We start from the raw sequence: 16,662 nt of genomic DNA, 5'->3' as shown, positions 1-16,662 counted from the left end.
CACACCATCCATGCATAGAACTGGCTCACTTGCCTTATTAATAATGTGCTGAAGCAGCAGGTATAATTCTGAATGCATTTAGCATTTTAGTTGCATAAATCCAAGCACATGCCTCAAAACTCAGTGGATGGTACTCCATCTTGCAGAAATAATTGAGGCATAGAGTTTTTCAGGGCAAAAAAAGTGTCATATTCTTGAGTAGTTCAAATCAGTCAATCAACCCAAACCCAGTTGAAATGATTCTCACTGACTAAATGGAAAAAGCTCCCCAAACCAGAAGGAACTGAAAATGACTTCATTAAAGGTATGGAAGAGTGTTACAAAAAAGAACGACATTCAAATGTTAAACTTTATTTCAAAATAAAGCTGCCCAGTTACAAATGGTTCCCTGAAATAATGGAACTATGAATCAAAAGAGCTGTGGTTTTTATATGATTCACTCAAACCTTGTATTGATATGATGGCCTTTAAATGGAAAACACATAAACAAACCAAAAGCTATACAGCAAATCAGAACAAAACCAAACACATCAGTAAATTTGGAAACATAACATAAATTATAAATGGAAAGGGTATTTCCTTATTAAACATCACATGCTCGTTACGGATTGGACAAGGCATATGACTATCACAAGCAACAATAATCTAGTTACTTAGTATAGTAGGGTGTAATTCTTCTGAATAACCTCGCTTCCTTTATGTCAGTTTTCAGCATTTGTGAACTCATATTAATGCCCTGCGATGTTGACAGCATATCTAAAATAACATCACATGAATGCCATTAATACCAATAAGCATGAATAAAGGCATCGGTAGATTCATGTAGGCTCATAATTCCTCTAACTGCAAACATCCTCCAGCGCTCTGTTTTCTGCTGTCTCTCAGACTGACGTGCTGTTTTTGTTGAAATTGCTGGTACAATTTTCTGATTTTGTGTATCTGAATTTGTTTTGAGTTTTTGGTTTGTTAATGTCTTTTGCGCTTACAGGTCACCGTGTATTGATTGCTTTATTTTTTTTTTTATCAAATCTAATCTGATGTTACATAGCCAAAACAACAGAACCAAAACACTATAGAAAATAATTATAATAATTATGGAATACAGAACAACATATCTGCCTTTCTATGATTGCTTACACAAACTTGTTTCTCACATTCAGGTACATCTCTACAAACTAGAGTCCCTGTGTTTATCAAAGTCCGAGATGTAAACGATAATGCTCCTGAGTTTGCCATGTATTATGAGACCTTTGTCTGTGAAAATGTCAAAGCTGGACAGGTATGTGATCGGTTCATCAGTTTCCCCTTTTTCAGCCATATATATGATCATTTGAAGTTTATTTGCCCATAATTACTGCATGTAAGGTGAAATGACATGAAGATCTTGAACAGAAAATTAACCATGTATAATGAAAATATTGCCGTATTGTATTTTAGCTTATTCAGACCATAAGTGCTGTGGATACGGACGAGCCACTTGTCACGCATAAGTTTGTCTTCAGCCTGAGCACAGTCAACCCTAACTTTACCATTTTTGACAATGAAGGTAAATATCACAGGGTGAAATACAAGTGATTATGTGAAATTCTGCAATACATTTTAGCATTAAATGATTCTCAGATATAACCTTTAATATTCAACTATGACATTTTGACGCTAGTGGTAATACACTCTACCAAAAATTGATAGTAAAAAAAATAAAATAAATAAAATAAAAGAGTTTGAAAAAAATCCTAGCACTATTGAATTATCTCAGAATAAAGTGATACAACAATCACACGGTTGTTTCCCATCACTGATAACAGAGACATGGCCATTAATCCTGGTGATTTTGTTTGTTTACTCTCCAGATAACACAGCACGGATATTGACACGCAGGGGCAGCTTCAACCGACACGAGATGAGCTCATACCTTCTGCCCGTGGTGATCTCAGACAATGACTACCCTATACAGAGCAGTACTAGCACTCTGACCGTGCGAGTGTGTGCCTGCGACAGCCGTGGGAACGTGCAGTCTTGCAGTACTGAAGCCCTACTGCTCGCTGCCGGCCTGAGCACTGGCGCGCTCGTCGCTATCTTACTCTGTATCATCATACTGCTCAGTGAGTACAGCTTGTAATAGCAGAACTTATCCAAAGTCCATTGTTGAACGTTTCGTGATTCTCAAATATTTGACTTCCCCTCAGGTATTCGACTTCCATCCAGTTCAGTGTGCTTGCCCAGTCCTATGTGTTGGTTCCCTAGAAAACTAATTGACTAGGCTAAAAATGGCAGCTAACAATGTAATAACATATGACAGGCCAGTTACTTAATAATGTGCATTAATACCTACTAAGAGAAACTAACAAATATATGGTTTCCCTGATGAGGGGACAACTGTGTAGCCATAGTCCTTATCCTCCCCAGTTAAAGTTTTTGACATAACACATCATACGTGTGACCTTGACAAAAAGTCAACAAGTCATTGGTAAAATTTTTGGTTATGATCTGCAGTGTTCTCTTCTTGCATTAATACTGTTAATACTCAAAGCCTTAATCATCACAAAATTTAAAAAATGTAACGACTGTTCATATTCAGAAGCAGGAATGCACCAAATCATATCTGAATAGAATATTTGTTTGTAATGTTGCCTTCTGAGGTTTTTGAAAGCACTGTATATGTTTCCTCATTATCCTACACTTTCCGTAATCCCATGGAGGAGCTAGCCTGTGAAAAAAATGGTAATTGAATACACCATGTCGAGGGATCAGTTTGTGGGCAAATACTTTATTCGTAAAAGTCCTTTACTTTAATTATATTTCAGATCAACATCAAGAGTTGGAGGTTTGTTCAGTGTTTGTTTAAATGTTTCCTCACTGCCAATGATATCGTATTCAATCAATAACAATTAAAACATGTCACTTCTGGAGCCTTTAGATGCTCTTTTTTTTTAAACAATGCAGGCTTAAAAACTATAGTGGAAACCTTCCAATTCTTATTTACCAAATCCATACCTAACCTTTCTCATTAAATATATGGTATGTCATGCATGCCTGAGCGTGGTGGTTACTCAGCTCATAATTGATAATACATTTTCATTCAGAATGACAGAAACAGCACGCACAACTTGGTGACTTTATCATTCCTTCTAAGGAGTACCAGTGAAGACAGTATTGGGAATGAACTGATGTGACTCAGAACAACTACATTTTTGAGAAACTGAAAGTGTAAATTATTTCCTCCTTGCCAGAAGGACTCTTTGAGTGTGCAAAGGCCAAATTAACACATGCAGAAGCAAACTATTCTCTACTGTGGATGAGTTAAAAGGAGCAAAATGTGCTTTCTTCTGTTACCATAATGAGAGCAACACACGAGAATATAAATACCCATAAAGTATATTTGTATCCATAATTTTATTATTATTATTATTATTATTATTATTATACCTAGTATCCATCCACCCTAACAAATTTTTGGGGTTAGCTATTGATAGTGTCAGTACATTGGCAACATCATGATATCTGTTTCCTTCAAAGCCTGCCTCAAACCATGTCCTTTTTATCTTCATAGCTATCAAAGCACTGCTATCTGAGACAACAACTTATGAGACAGCATAGGCAGCAAGGAAACAAGGAAGCTGCCTTCAGTTTTGTCTTGTCTTTTAGACACAGCTATATATATATATATATATATATATATATATATATATATATATATATATATATTTTTTTTTTTTCATTATTATGATGTATGCTCCATTGAATCTCTGCAATCCGCTGGTGTAATACACAAGACATACATTCTTCAAATTCACCTGTATCTGTTCATTCATTGCATGTCATGTGCTGCCACACTGTACTGTGACCTACATCTACTCTCTGCTTGATAAATGTTGTAAAACAGTGTGAATCAGTGTAAACAGGTTGTGTAACTTCACAGCCACTTCACTGTTGCAGCCATGAACAGATTCTATTTATAACATCCCCAGGTGCACAAACCTTGGTGGGCTGACTCTCTTATCTCAACCTCCAAATAGTTTTGATAAAATGGCTGATTCAGATTTTGGCAATATAATCAGTTGAAACTTTTTTATTCTTGTCTATTTTCTACTATTGTCATGAACAGGTCTTAATGATAACTCGTAAATTAATATATGCAATTTTGGATTTTTTAGAAATTTGGCAAACATTTCATTTCCCTTGTCATTTTTTTTTTCAAATTCCAGTTGTTTTTATGAGTGCATACTGTTGTATATTCATTCATTCATTCATTCATTCACCTTCAGTAACCACATTATCCTGGTCAGGGTTGTAGTGAATCCAGAGCTTATCCTGTGAACACTGGAAACAAGGTGGGAATAAATGTTTGATGGAATGCCAGTCCATCACATAACACCATCTACACACACATTCACACATTCATTCACACCTACAGGGAATTTAGAGTAGCCAATCCACCTACTGGCATATTTTTTGAGAGGTGGGAAGAAATCTGGAAGAAACCAACATGGAGAACACGCTGAGAACTGTTTATAAAGCATATTTTTAATAATGTATTATCATCAACTGTGCAACTCCATTCTCACCAATTATAGTGAATTTATGGTGAACAAACCTCATTTAAATTATATTACACAACAGTAAATTAAGCACACTTTATGTTTTATTTGATTTACTCTAGACCAGAAGAAAACAAAATTTTGTTGAGAGATTATCAAAGACTGGTAGGCTACATTTATAGCATTTGGCAAACGCCCTTATCCAGAGCAACTTACATCCATCTCATTTATACAACTGCAGCTGCAGATTATCAGGATCTGAACATACAACCCGCCAAATAGTAGTCCAATGTCTTAACCCCTCAGCAGCCACTGCTTTGTTAAAGCTAGACTGCTATGTCAAAGTTTAGCCAAGATATTTGCTTTTTAAGCATTACAAATGTAATCAGGTTAAACACTAAAATGAAAGGTGCCAAATAGTGATCAAAACAACAAACTTTAGTTTGAAAACTGCCCATCCTTTTGGCCCATTCATTTTCAATGGCTAGTAAGATCTGACAAAATTGAAAAATTTAACAAACTGTGAAAAAAATAAATTAAAAAAAACAACAACACAGATCTTTTATCATTATAGTCTGGACAAAGTCATTAAACTTTATGCCAATCAGAAAACTGCACAAAACTGCAAATTGGCCAAACCTGACTGGAACACAATTACAGGGTGGTTAAATTTTAAAAATTCACCATGTTGGTTTCCACCCTCAATTAACTAAACAATCAACCTGAATATGAATATGTGAAATCAACAATTCACATGGACATTTTATCAAATATTTTGTGAGACCCTTTCAGATCTGTGTGTTCTACTTTCATGTTTTTTTCTCCTTTAATTTTCTACAAACAATCACAAACTAGGTTAAAAGTAGGGCACCCCATTAAGATGTTACTGCAGGTAATACTTACAGAAAGTCTATTTTCCTGCCTCTCTCTCTCTCTCTCTCTCTCTCTCTCTCCCTCTCTTTCTCTGAAAATGCAACTGTGGGAAAAATTGTTTTCATTATTAAATGCAATTGACAGAAAGGTCTTTCTGCTGTTGTAAGCCCCTAAGTAGGTCACATGCTTCTGCCATCATAAAACACCACAATTACCTGGATAAACTTTAAAGCAGCATAAAAAAACCCACCAAACTACAGTTTTTCCCCCCTTCCCCCTCCCTGCAGCACTGAGCTAAAATATGCCACAGTTATAACCAGAGGCACTTTGATAGGACATTTTCTCAGTTTGCCACTTAACCAAGCATGACTCATGTTCCACCTGAGGTAATATCATCTGCGTTAGTTCAACTATTTGAGTCACTATGTTTGTATCAGAGATTTGTGTGTGCCGGGTTTGTAGCATCACTGTTAACCTATAACCCACTGCCCTGTGAATCATCTCAGCTAATTTTGCTGATAATTACTATGATAATAATTATATATATATAAAATAAATTCTGGTTTAGCTCATTATATTTAACAGGTTCTCATCTTCTACTATATCTGCCGAACTGCAGTAAGCATCATACAGTTTTGCAGTATTACAGGATTGTTTTGCACAGATTTCTCTGTCTCTATGACACCCTTTCCACCAGTACTTCATTCTTGAGTAGACAGGTGATAGCACTGATGGTTAAACCTTAGCATTTATGACTCTTGAGTGCAATACCATGACATTTGCTCATTACCTTCCCTTCCCCTCGCTCCACCGTTTTAGTAGTTCTTTCTGACGAGCTGTCCATTTCACCACCGCACTCCAACAAAGTGAAAGGGGGCTACTGAGCCATGACAAGAGGCTGCTACCTCCACCTAAAACTACCCCTCCACACACTCACCCATACATACCTTCAACAAGCCCTCACCACCTGTGGCCCTCTGGTCTGGGCATCACACAGCACACACACCTCCTGCGGCGCCTCCTTCATAATTAACACCTGAGTGGGAGGCAGGGGCAATTGCTTCATTTACCTGCTGAGAGGAGAGAGCAGCAGCTGATCAGGAAAAAAAAAATAAGCTGCCAACAGGAGCACCTGCTCTCTTCTCAGACAGAATTTGCTCCCTATTCAAAAGAAAACCGAAAACAGGTCTTAATGCCAGTTTTCACATTAGCTCGGTGCTGCATGTCAGCCCTTATACAAAATACCCAATTAAATTTTAGGACAGAAAAAATAAATAAATGAATAAAAGTTGTTTGAGCTTGATATGTGCTTTTCAAAGCCTTGGACAGTAACAGAACATGAAGACAAGGAGGAAAATAAAGCAAAACACTGTTATTTTTTTCTGAAATATTAATACTTCAATGTTATATCTCTAGGCAGTACTAAGTATTTATCAGAAATAGTGTATGGCTACTATCGCACTATTCGTGATGCATGACACGTTTTGAAACACACTCCTCTGCATCTTCTGTTGAGCCCTACACAGTTTTATGCAATGCCAGCTCCATTCTTATCGCTTCTTCTGCCCTCAGCCAGCCAGTGGCCTCTGAATACTTTAATAAACTAATGAACTAGTAGTTCTCATCAGAGGATACTTGATTGTTCCCTTTTCTATTTATTTATTTATGTGTATATTTATTTATTTATTTTGTGGCTTAATGACTGTATATAATCCATTTTTACTAAGCTTTTTTTCCCCTCTGGTCACTCACTAAATGAAGGTCACTCCCAGGGTTCGATCACAGCATTTTCTCTTGCTTGTTGCTATGGTGATCATGCTGGCTTTCAGTCATTTTGTTCATATTTACCACTCTAGCTGATGATGTCCCATCCACTCACAGAATGTTTAGGGGACACGAAGCATTGTTTCTCTCAACGGTTGCTATGGAAATGGTAATATTTTTGTTTTCCTGTGCCCGTTTCTATAGTGATTGTGGTCATGTTTGCCGCGCTGAGGCGACAGAGGAAGAAAGAGCCTCTGATCATTTCCAAAGAGGACGTGAGGGACAACGTGGTGAGTTACAACGATGAGGGTGGAGGAGAGGAAGACACACAGGCCTTCGACATTGGCACTCTTAGGAACCCTGAAGTCATTGACACCAACAAGATGAGACGTGACATCATTCCAGAAATGCTCTTCCCCTTCCGACGTGTCTCACCCATTAAAAACAACGCAGACGTGAGGGACTTTATTAACGGCCGTCTTCAGGAGAATGATTTGGACCCCACAGCACCGCCGTATGATTCCCTGGCCACTTATGCTTATGAAGGCAATGGTTCGCTTGCAGAATCACTCAGTTCACTTGAGTCAACAGCAACTGAAGGAGATCAAGATTTTGATTATCTTAGTCAGTGGGGGCCACCATTCAAAAAACTGGCAGATATGTATATAGGAAAAGAGGTGCATAGAGAGACTTAAGACGCTGTTGTAACATTGTCCTGATTATTCTGACTCATATCACTCCATGAGCTTACTCACATCAACACTCTTTCACCCAACTGTATAATCCAGTTAGAGTCAAGAAAGACTTGAAAATCATACTCAAATGAATTGGGAGATTTGATTCAAAAATTTATTTTCCTCCTCTCATTATTGATCTAGTTCTTCTCTTTCTTCCTCTTCTCTCTGTTTTATATTCCATAAAGATGCCTTTGAAGTTTAGGAATTTGTTGTGATCGATGGTGTGAATAATGTGTTTTGTACGTACGAACAGTGATAGCAGCTTTCTATACTATTGATGTTTACTGCAAAATAAATGGAAAACAATCTGATTATTAGCTTAGCTTTTATTGCAAACCATATATAAAATAAATACATGTAAACTATTTGGTATCTTGGATTAAGAGGCAGTGTTACAGTGAAAGTTTTTTTATTGGTTCAAAGTGTCAACGTGTGCATTCATTTCAGCACATTGAATTAGATTATGTACAATGAAAAGTGTAATCTTGTAGAAACCTGGTCATACAGTCTTCATTCTGGTCGAATGCTGTCATATTGTTTTATACTGTATTTATATTTTTATACTTATTTTGATAATAAAGTTTTGAAAATCTCCAGTGTGTTTTAAACATCATTACTGTCATTTATATCAGTTGGAAATCAATGGATTGACCAGTTTTATTCACAGCACAATGTTATACCAAAATTGTTAAGCCTTTCCTTTAAAAGACACATTTTTAGCATTTGTCCATGAAGAGTTGAAATCTAATATTTCATCTGCCACTTTCCCAGCACCATGTAATTTTTTATTTTTTTTGGAGGATGTGTAAAACTGATCGATTCTGTCAGAAGTAAAAAGTAATTGCCTGTTTTTTCTTATTACGAAAAAAGGGAAGAAAAAGAAATAATATAACTATGAAAAAATGTAACTCAATGACAGTGATCAGATAATAAAAAAAATTTAAGTGGTACTGTCAAGGCAGCAGAGACAGTTGCAAGTCCAGGTTTGACTTTGTCAACAGGTAGAAAATCCAAAACAATATGCAGTATCAGAATCACAAAAAAAATGAGGGTCAGACGATCAGCAATAAGTATCAGAGGCAAAAACAGAATCAGGGAGGGAAAAAAAGAAACAAAAGGAAGCAGAACAAGATAAAAAAAAAAACAAAACATAATTTAATGGACACGTATAGGCTTGACAGCATCGTGAGAAAAATCAGAGCAAAACTTTGCACTGATAGCTTGCAAGCCTGGATTATTTATGTGTGTGTACTTTACGGATGTGCTACAGATATGTGCAATTAGTAATCAGGTGACCTTGAATGTGAGAGAGATAGTGTGTGATGGGAAATGGAGTCCAGATCAGTCATGTTGTGATGCTGTGGTGGACTCTCAGAATTTGAGTCCATGGCCGAGTTCTGTTCTGACAGGTCAGGTGTATTCAGGAATTCGTCTAGATCTTTATTTGTCAAACTATATTTGCTGTTTATTTGGTTACATTTATAATTGTCTCCATACGTTAGCACTTCCATTTTCACACTGCATTTTATGTAAAAAATAAGATAAAATAATGCAAAAGAAGAAAAGCAGGGGTTTGTGTATATGCCTGCACATAAGGGTTTTAGCTATTCATTCCTGTGTAAGATTTTGTTTTATCACCCCCTTATACACTGGTGTATGTCTCCAGATGATTACCAACTGGAACAGCTTTAATTTGCACTTTAGATACATGGACATCTGTTAGAGTAGCAGGGAAGTGGTTTTGAAAGAGAAAACATTAAAGAGAAAAGTAGCATTTCACAAACTGTGCTTTAAAAATCTTGATCTAACTAAACAACTTAAGGATAATTAAGCAACATTTGATGTTCTGAAGGTGTAAGATTAGGGTAGTGTGAACACAATATGTGGACATTGCTTTCAGAATGACCAGCATCTCTACAATTGATATTTGTGGAAAGGATTGAGCCTTTGGAGACCCTTGTAGATGAGCCATCTTCCATGTAGAGCATTGTAAGATTCTATATCATTATAAGGGTTTGCTTGAGGGCTGCCCACTTCAATTCAAAACTACGGGTTTTTAATGGTGTTCAAATCTAGAGACTGTGAGTGTCATTGCCAAACTCAAATTTTTTTATTCCTGCAAATATGAATGTGTATATTTGAAAGTATATTTGAAGACTCTACTGTTTAACATCTTGCCAGAACCAGAGTGGGGTATCAGATGCTTCCTTTTCCACCAAACTTGGTGATGTGCATGATCCAAAAGTTACATTTAGGTTTCTATTTAGGTCATATTTAATTCATGCACTTATCCATTCTGCCAAGCATGTGGCAGGAAAGCAATGCATAAAATCATGCAGATACCGGTCATGAGCTTCAGTTAATGTTCACATCAAACATCAGAATGGGGAAAATATGTGATCTCAGTGACTTTGACAACGTCATGTTTTTTGGTGCTAGATGGGCTGGATTGAGTATTTTGGAAACTGCTGATCTTCTGGATTTTAAGGCACAAGCATCTCTAGAGATCAGAATCATGCGAATCATGCGAATAACAAAAACAAAAACAAAAACAACAAAAAACTAGTGAGCAGTAGGAGAATGGCCAGATGGGTTGAAGCTGACATTAAGGCTTCAAATAATCAGACTTTACAACCAAGGTGAGCAGAAAAGCATCTCAGAATGCACACATGCATTCTGCAGAGGACCACATTGCGTTCCACTCCTATCAGCTTGCTGCTGTGACATGCAGATGGCAGTGTCAGAATTTGGTGTCAAAGGCATCAATCCCTGGACTCAACCTTCCATGTGTCAACAGTTGAGGATGGTGATGGTGGTGTAATGGTGTGTGGAATGCTTTCTTGGCACACACTTGGCCCCTTACTACCAATCAAGCATCGTTTAAATGCCACAGCCTATCTAAGTATTTGTTACTGGCCATGTGCATCCCTTCATGGCCTTATAATGGCTAGTTCCAGCATGATCATGCACCATGCAAAGGAATGTTTCCATTACGTGTTCTGAGAGCAAATGGGAGTCCTACCCAGGAACAATATGGTGTTCCTAAAAAAGTGGCCAGTAAAAATCCTGTGCTTTGAGTAAAAAAATGTAAATAATGTGATATAATGTTTATTTTATACAACAACTTTCCCCATTTACATGAACATGCCAATTATTCTGGCTTTGACTCTGAATTATGAATGTGACCACCAACTTATATTTTAGAATATTCAAAATGTTCTTGATGACAGCTTTGCACATCTGGTATTATCTCAACCATCCGCCTAGAATGTACGCACACACACACACACACAGTATGGTACAAAAGACACCCTATTTTTATGCTGATTTTGTATTTGATGCTTATGTTATGATTTATGCATTATTGAGTCAGTAAAAAAAAAAAAAAACATTACTTTTCAAACCAAAAAAGTTAATGTTACAGAAAAATGTTTGTATGTAAGTAAAGTAAAAAACATGGTATTATGTAATAGACCACTTTTCAGACAGAAAACATAATCAGGTTTTACTTGCAGAAATAGAAGTATGTGGAGACTTCTGGAGATTCAAAGTCTCCATAAGAATGCTCAATAAATCTTACCAGCCAAATTCCTTATAAAACTATGTACCTGAGACTAATAATGCATTTTTAAAATGAGTTACAATATTGAAATGTAACAATATTGACATTGTTAAGTTGATTGCCTTTTACTACTCTTTATAGCAGGTTTTTTTTTATAGAAAACCTTTAATTTCATTATTTGTGAAGGTTTTACAACATTTCTTTACATATACATATATACATACATGCAAATATGGAAAATTCGTATAACCACAATTAATTGCACCATGCAAGATTTCACAACATGCTCTCAGACTAATCATAAGGAAGGTAAGAGAGAAGCCAGCAGTCAGATGAAAAAGGTTTCAGGATGATCTGAAAGCAGCAGGAACAAAAGTTACGCAGAGAAAAATAAGCCAAAATCATCTCGTCCCTACACTCCATGCAAAACTCCTCAGTTAAAAAACAATGTCTAAAAGCATTTGGACAAATCAGAACTCTTTGGAACAATATACTTTAATCAGACTATATAAAAATAGAACTCTTTGGCAATAATTCAGCTTGTTACATTTGGAGGAAGAAGGGCTGCATATAAGATCCCAAGAACACCATACCCACAGTGAAGTACGGAGGTGGGAACATCACGATATGGGGCTGCTTCACTGCGATTGGTACAGGGGCATTACACATCATCAAAGGAGACATGAATGGTGTGATATACTGAAACATATTAGAGGAAAATTTAATCTCATTGGCCAAGAAATTAAATCTGAGGAGAATATACCTTTCAACAAGACAAAGACCCCAAACGTACAAAATTACTCAAGAAAGCCTCGCATGGCCAGCCAATCTGCTGACTTGAATCCCATTGAAAGGTGACAGAGGATTTTGAAATCGCGAGTCTATCAGAGGGACCCTTGTATTTGAAGATGATTGGGCAAGAAGAATGGGCCAAAATTGACCCACAATAGTGAAAAAAGCTATTACCTTCTTACTGCAGATGTTTTGAAGCTGTACCTGCCAACAACAGCTTTCAGCAAAGTGCCAATGCTGTTGATTTGTGGTGTCTTTCCCTATCAATATTGTGTTTTTTTAATAAATTTTATATGATGAATACATACTTTTTGTCCATATTTACAATTACAAAGTCAAAAGACATTATCTCTGTAAATTTGAAGTGTATATATATATATATATATATATATATATATATATATATATATATATATATATATATATATATATATATGCACTGGAAGTATATTAAATAACACAAAATTGTCTGAATACTTATACTAAATAGCCAAAAGTATACAGACACTGACCATCACAGACTGCTGCCACAATGTTTGAAAGCACACACTTGTATAGAAAATCTTTGTGTGCTGTATCTTTAAGATTTCCCTTCACTGGAAATGACAATGCCCCTGTGCACAAAGCAAGGTCCATAAAGACAAAGGTTGGTGTGGAAGAACTCGAGTGGCCTGCACAGAGCCCTGACCTCCACCCCACTGAACAGCATTTTTGACATCAATTGGAATGCCCACTGTGTGCCCGGCCTTACCAATGCTCTTATGGCTGAATGGGCATAAATTCCTACAGACACATTCCAAAATCCACTGGAAAGCCAACCAAAAAGAGTAGAGGCTGTTATAGCAGCAAAGCAGGGACCAACTTTGGAGTAGGATGTTCAACAAACACATATTGCATGATGGTCAGGTGTCCACATACCATAATTGACCATATAGTGTTTTTCCCCTCACTGTATGTGTATATAACACAGTGTATGTGTATTCACAGCACTTATTCTACCTCCTTTGGTGTTACTGGAAACACTTTGCTTTATCATGTCAATTATTATATTAGTTGATTTAATAATCTCTACTCTGCAACATTAAATACTTTTTCTCCTTATAAGGCTTAGGTTAACCATTACTTTGGTTGAATGATGTAATATTATGTTTAAAGGGAGGATGTAGATGCATTGCGTGTAAGTGGAAACAGACAAAGCTGCAGGTTCATTACCTACACTTGGAAGCTTTTTTGGTTTCCTATAACCCAAGGGTTAGGGAGGCTAGAGCTGCTCATTTAGTAAGGTAATCAGTGCCAATAAACAGTGCTCACAGTTTTTATTGTCGACCCTTGGTCAACTTGTAAATGGTGCTCCATCTGACACTCCTCTTTGCAGTATTGATTGTAAACAGTTTTTTAAAAGTCCCCCCCCCGTTGACAAGATTAGTAACATCAGGACTTGACTGTCTGTAGTGATGTATCTCCACCTACATTTAACACTGATGCTTTGAGTCAATTTAATTGAGACTGTTCTACATTTAAAATGTTCTATGTAACAACATATTCCCAGCAGGAACTGTCTGTGCCACCCAATTGTGTTAGCACATGCTCAGCCTCTTCTTAATAAAGTTGGCCTTGATCCATCTATATGGAAATAATTTTAGACAATCTCTAAATTTCCTTTAATTAATAAGATTTTTATAAAAGGTGGCTGCTGTTTAGTTGTTATGTGCACTAGAGCAAACAATCTTTGAAAAAATTATAGTAAAAAAAACTGACTGCTCCTGGGTTGGTATTTTGGGCAATGCTCTTAATTGTATGATTTATCTGAGAGGAAATTCTCAATTCAAATTTTGTTGGGGATAAATTATTCTATCTTGCTGCCCTTTCCTGTGGAGTACCTCAGGCAACCATTATTGGCTCAATTTTATTTTCAGTCTATATTAATTCCCTGGGAATTTTAATTGAACATTTTAGTCTCTTTTGATTTTTAAGCATACAATTTTACTTATTGATAAAAAATGAAAATTTCAGAAGGTTAGCTGACTGTTTTCTTAGAAATTAATAACTGGAACTCTTGTAACTTTCTTAAGTTAAATGAAGATAAAACAGAAGTCTACATAATTGACCCTGGCAGTATATTTCTAGAGAAATTCAGGTAGCCCTTGGTCCCTTGGCATCTAATGATAAACGCTTTGCTTGAAATGTACTATTTTTTTTTTTATCTTTGAATTCTGTGATGCATAACAATAAGCTAGTTCAATCCTGTCCCCCCCATTTAGGACATATTAATAAGAATAGACATGGATTGTCTCTTCAGGATTTGGAGAAATGTATTCAGGTATTTATGTCATTACATAAATATGTCATTATTGGATTTACTGCAGTTCTGTGTTTGCTTGCCTTAGGCAAGGAGCGCTGGCTTGTCTCCAGTTAGTTCAGCTCATCTTCTTATGAAAACTGGGTAGCACATAATCTCTGTTCACTGGTTACCAGTTAATGTTAGGATTAATTACTGATGTAATTTTAATTTGCTGCTTTTCAGGAAAAAAAGCAGTAGAGAGACTTATTCTTTACATGTTTCACATATTTCACGTTAACTGGAAATTAGCATCATGGTGCACGATTATCTAGTGACAGTGTCTAACATCAATAATGATATTTACAGAGTTAATGGTACATTATTATGGTATACAGTCCTGGAATAACTGAACTAGTCTCAACAGGGTATTGCTAATTTTATTTTCAGGATTTAGAGGATAATGACAATAACCTAATAACGTTGTCCAAAGAAGATTACAGTGTCACCAGATTCAACCTGTGCTTTAGCAAAACAATATTACTCAAAATGACAGTGTTTCAAATGTCTGCAAAACATTTCAAGTCAAGTCAAGTGGCTTTATTGTCATTTCAACTATATACAGCTAGTACAGTACACAGTGAAACGAAACAATATTCCTCCAGGACCATGGTGCTACATAAAACAACAAAGAGTTACAAGAGACTACACATTACTACATAAAGTGCACTTGCAAACATGTGCAAACAGCACAAGACAGCACAATGACTACCAAAACAGGACAATAGGCACAGTAAGATACAGTGCCGTGCCGACTAGTACACAGTTCTAGTGTCAGATATAGCAGTATTGCAAAAGAATAACAGTATAAAAAAATTGCTGTGAATGTAAACATAACATACTATGACATAGACATATGACATAGGCAGATAAGCTTATGCTATATATGGACATAGCAGTTATTGGGGTAGCAGCCAGGTAGAGAGTATATTAATGACAAGAAATTATATACAATATTTTATAAATACAGTAACAGTAAAACAAAATGTAGGTAGTAAATATAGAAATGTGCAAAAATTGCAAAGAGAGTGGGAAGGTGTTCAGTTGAGTGTGTGTGTGTGTGTGTGTGTGTGTGTGTGTGTTGTCAGTCCGGTCTCTGAGTATTGAGGAGTCTGATGGCTTGGGGGAAGAAACTGTTAAACAGTCTGGCTGTGAGGGCCCGAATGCTTCAGTACCGTTTGCCAGACGGCAGGAGGGTGAAGAGTTTGTGTGAGGGGTGTGTGGGGTCATCCACAATGCTGGTGGCTTTGTGGATGCAGTGTGTGGTGTAAATATCTGTGATGGAGGGAAGAGAGACCCCAATGATCTTCTCAGCTGTCCTCACTATCCGCTGAAGGGTCTTGCTGTCCGAGACGGAGCAGTTTCCAGACCAGGCAGCTGATGCAGCTCCTCAGCATGCTCTTGATAGTCCCTCTTTAGAACATGATGAGGATGGGGGGTTGGTTGATGGGCTTTCCTCAGCCTTAGCAGAAAGTAGAGACACTGCTGGGATTTTTTGATTATGGAGTACTGAGACCCTAGAATTTTCAGAACTAATTTACCTATAGGGTTAAATTAAGACTGCACTCATTAACCTCAAATAACTTCTGAATATGAGTAGTGAGTCAATGAATGGTCATCATAGCTAGAGGGAGCTGACCACAGCAAGGCCATGTCATGACTTGCTCCAGCTGAATCTGTAAATGAGACCTGGGGTCTCAAATGCACTCAAGGTGACCACTCACCACACACACTGTCACCGAATATTAATGGGGCTTGAGTATTTATAAGACGATGAAGCATCTGTGCAATCCTAAGCCTCAAATGAGCCAGTAATGTCTGAAGTAACCAAATAAGAAGCACTCATACCTTTATCTTGCAGAGCTAAAGGTAATCTGAGGAGAGAAGCAATGTGCTATTCCTGTGGGGAGTAATATGAGCAGTTGTGAATTTGCCAAATTTCTGTTATGAACCTTGTTTCTTGTACCCACCACTGTATTATATAAAAATAAGAACACGATAAATCTAACAATCTAACAATCAAACTTCTTTCATAAATCTAATGTCTAATTGGGATAA

General features: G+C 36.8%; 1 protein-coding gene across 2 annotated transcripts in view; it reads left to right on the top strand.

The window, feature by feature from the left end:
- LOC113527542 (cadherin-10) overlaps nt 1–8,508 on the top strand; it is a 40,598-nt gene extending 32,090 nt beyond the window's left edge. For both annotated transcript variants that reach the window (XM_026915469.3, XM_026915468.3), the window contains 4 exons: nt 1,161–1,279; nt 1,438–1,546; nt 1,851–2,102; nt 7,380–8,508. In XM_026915469.3, the coding sequence (XP_026771270.1) occupies nt 1,161–1,279; nt 1,438–1,546; nt 1,851–2,102; nt 7,380–7,870 (971 nt within the window). In that variant the 3' untranslated portion in view covers nt 7,871–8,508. The remainder of the gene's footprint in view (nt 1–1,160; nt 1,280–1,437; nt 1,547–1,850; nt 2,103–7,379) is intronic.
- The last annotated feature ends 8,154 nt before the right edge of the window (nt 8,509–16,662 follow it).

This window comes from Pangasianodon hypophthalmus, chromosome 12 (genome assembly GCF_027358585.1).
Source record: "Pangasianodon hypophthalmus isolate fPanHyp1 chromosome 12, fPanHyp1.pri, whole genome shotgun sequence".
Taxonomy (NCBI): Eukaryota; Metazoa; Chordata; class Actinopteri; order Siluriformes; family Pangasiidae; genus Pangasianodon; species Pangasianodon hypophthalmus.
The sequence above is the reverse complement of the archived record's forward strand: the minus strand, read 5'-3'. Positions and strand labels throughout refer to the sequence as shown.